Source organism: Juglans microcarpa x Juglans regia, chromosome 5S, assembly GCF_004785595.1.
Source record: "Juglans microcarpa x Juglans regia isolate MS1-56 chromosome 5S, Jm3101_v1.0, whole genome shotgun sequence".
Classification (NCBI taxonomy): Eukaryota; Viridiplantae; Streptophyta; class Magnoliopsida; order Fagales; family Juglandaceae; genus Juglans; species Juglans microcarpa x Juglans regia.
This window is the reverse complement of record NC_054603.1, coordinates 15,854,749-15,857,184: the sequence shown is the minus strand read 5'-3', so window position 1 is coordinate 15,857,184 and position 2,436 is coordinate 15,854,749. Positions and strand designations below refer to the sequence as shown.

At 42.1% G+C, this 2,436-nt stretch overlaps 1 protein-coding gene across 1 annotated transcript; it reads left to right on the top strand.

Annotated features, from left to right (window-relative positions):
- Positions 1-218: 218 nt before the first annotated feature.
- LOC121267894 (berberine bridge enzyme-like 21) lies at positions 219-2,100 on the top strand. The gene has a single exon (XM_041172000.1). It carries the CDS (start codon positions 303-305, stop codon positions 1,923-1,925), a length of 1,623 nt encoding a protein of 540 aa, XP_041027934.1. The 5' UTR covers positions 219-302; the 3' UTR covers positions 1,926-2,100.
- The last annotated feature ends 336 nt before the right edge of the window (positions 2,101-2,436 follow it).

Below are 2,436 nucleotides of genomic sequence, written 5' to 3'. Positions count from 1 at the left end.
GTACGTTCTCGAAGCACTTGGCCTAATGTCGGCACTGTATCTTATGGTTGTAAACAGTTGAAATTCAGAGCCTATGCCGTGAATTGAAAAGTCGAAACCCTCAACATTGGAAAAGTACTAAAGAAAATGACAATTGCTGACTTGACGAATGGAAACGCAACGTTGATATGTTCGGCCAAAACGCGGGAAGTCTCAGCAGGAAGAAACTCTGCAGTTTCCATTGCATTGTCTGTATATAATGCCTTGTATAGTTCTCATATCTCAATCTTAAAGACAAAAACAAGAAAGGTTTGGCTATAACGATGAGAAAATCAGGTTCTTCGAATTATGCTTTTGTGCCTCTCGTAATTCCACTGCTTCTTTGTTTTCTTTCCGTCTCTCCCTCACTGCAGGCAGCCTCGGACTCGGTTTATGATGCGTTTATCCAGTGCCTATCAAATCAAACAGACCAGCCAGACCAAGTCTCTGAGATTGTGTATGCGCAAAGCAACGCTTCTTACACGTCTGTGCTGCGAGCTTACATCAGAAACTCCCGATTCAACGCCTCCTACACGCCAAAACCAGTGATCATTGTGACCCCAACACAGGAGTCCCATGTACAGGCTGCTGTGCTTTGCTCCAAGAGCATCGGCATTCAGATGAAAATCCGGAGCGGCGGCCATGACTACGACGGCTTATCTTACATCTCCGATGTGCCATTTATCATCCTGGATCTGTTCAATTTCCGGTCCATCAGTGTTGACATCGAGGAACAGACTGCTTGGGTAGGAGCCGGCGCCACACTCGGAGAGCTTTATTATAGAATTTGGGAGAAGAGCAAAGTGCATGGCTTCCCCGCCGGTGTTTGTCCGACTGTAGGCGTTGGTGGGCACCTGAGCGGTGGAGGGTACGGTAACATGTTGCGTAAATATGGACTGTCCGTGGATCTTGTCATTGACGCCAAGATAGTCGACGTTAAAGGTAGAATTCTTGATAAGGATTCGATGGGGGAAGATCTGTTTTGGGCTATCAAAGGAGGAGGAGGAGGAAGCTTTGGAGTAATACTTTCGTACAAGATTAATCTGGTTCCTGTTCCTGAAACGGTAACGGTTTTCCGGGTAGAGAGGACCCTGGAACAGAACGCTACCGACATTGTTTACAAGTGGCAACAGGTTGCTTCCATCACAGACGACAACCTTTTCATGAGAATGCTTCTACAGCCCGTGCGTTCCAGGGTGCAGAGGGGAAGCATGACTATTAGAGCCTCAATCGTGACCCTATTTCTTGGAAATGCAGAGCAACTGGTGTCATTGTTGGAGAAAGACTTTCCCGAATTGGGTTTGAAGAAGGAAAACGTCAATGAAACGAGTTGGATTCAATCTGTTCTTTGGTGGGCAAATTACGACATTGGGACATCCCCGGATGTCCTGCTCGACCGAAATCCTGACTCTGCTAATTTCTTGAAGAGGAAGTCGGATTATGTGCAGACCCCGATTTCCAAAGATGGGTTGGAATGGTTATGGAAGAAGATGATTCAGATTGGAAAAACAGGATTGGTTTTCAACCCATATGGCGGAAAAATGAGTGAAATCCCTGCTTCTGCTACACCTTTTCCACACCGCGCTGGAAATCTGTTTAAGATCCAGTACTCTGTAAATTGGGAAGTGGAGGGGATTGAAGCAGACAAGAATTACACAACTCAGATAAGGAAGCTTTTTAGTTACATGACTCCATTTGTGTCCAAGAACCCAAGAAGTGCATTTCTCAACTATAGAGACGTTGACATTGGTACCCAAAAGAATGATGAGAATAGCTATGCAGATGGAAAGATCTATGGGGTCAAGTACTTCAACGAAAACTTTGATAGATTGGTGAAAGTTAAGACTGCAGTTGATCCAGAGAATTTCTTCTGGAATGAGCAGAGCATTCCAGTTCTTCCAAGGTAAGGCATAGGATATGATCATTCACACAGATCTTCAGACCATATTCCAGATATGTATTGTCCCTATGTAATTTGCTATAACAATGATAATTAAAATCATTAAAATCACTTCCCGAATTGTCTTTGTATTTCTTGTCGTCAAACATCAATAATAAATGCATACGGAACTTGTTTGTTGACTTCTCAATGTTTTTGTTACAAGTCACTCTCTTTCTTTTTCCCACTAAATATATATAATATACTAATTTTCCAGCGTGGAATGCAATGGATGTGGCGAGCAGGCTACCATCTAATTTTTCTTTTATTGGCCGATGCATATCTGCCACATCAGTATGGAAAGGCACAATGATCTACTTATCATTGGTTTCAGTTGACCATGAAAGTTCAGTGTTACCCATTCAAAGAAAGAATAATGCTGCTTTGCTCTATAATTTTGCTTCTTTATTTTAATTGTTCATATATTTAATTATTTTTTATTTATTAATTAAATAAATGATTATTAATATACTGATATA

Bases quoted from the DNA above. Each gene is read 5' to 3' on its own strand.
- LOC121267894 (XM_041172000.1), top strand. From the start codon at position 303: ATGAGAAAATCAGGTTCTTCGAATTATGCTTTTGTGCCTCTCGTAATT.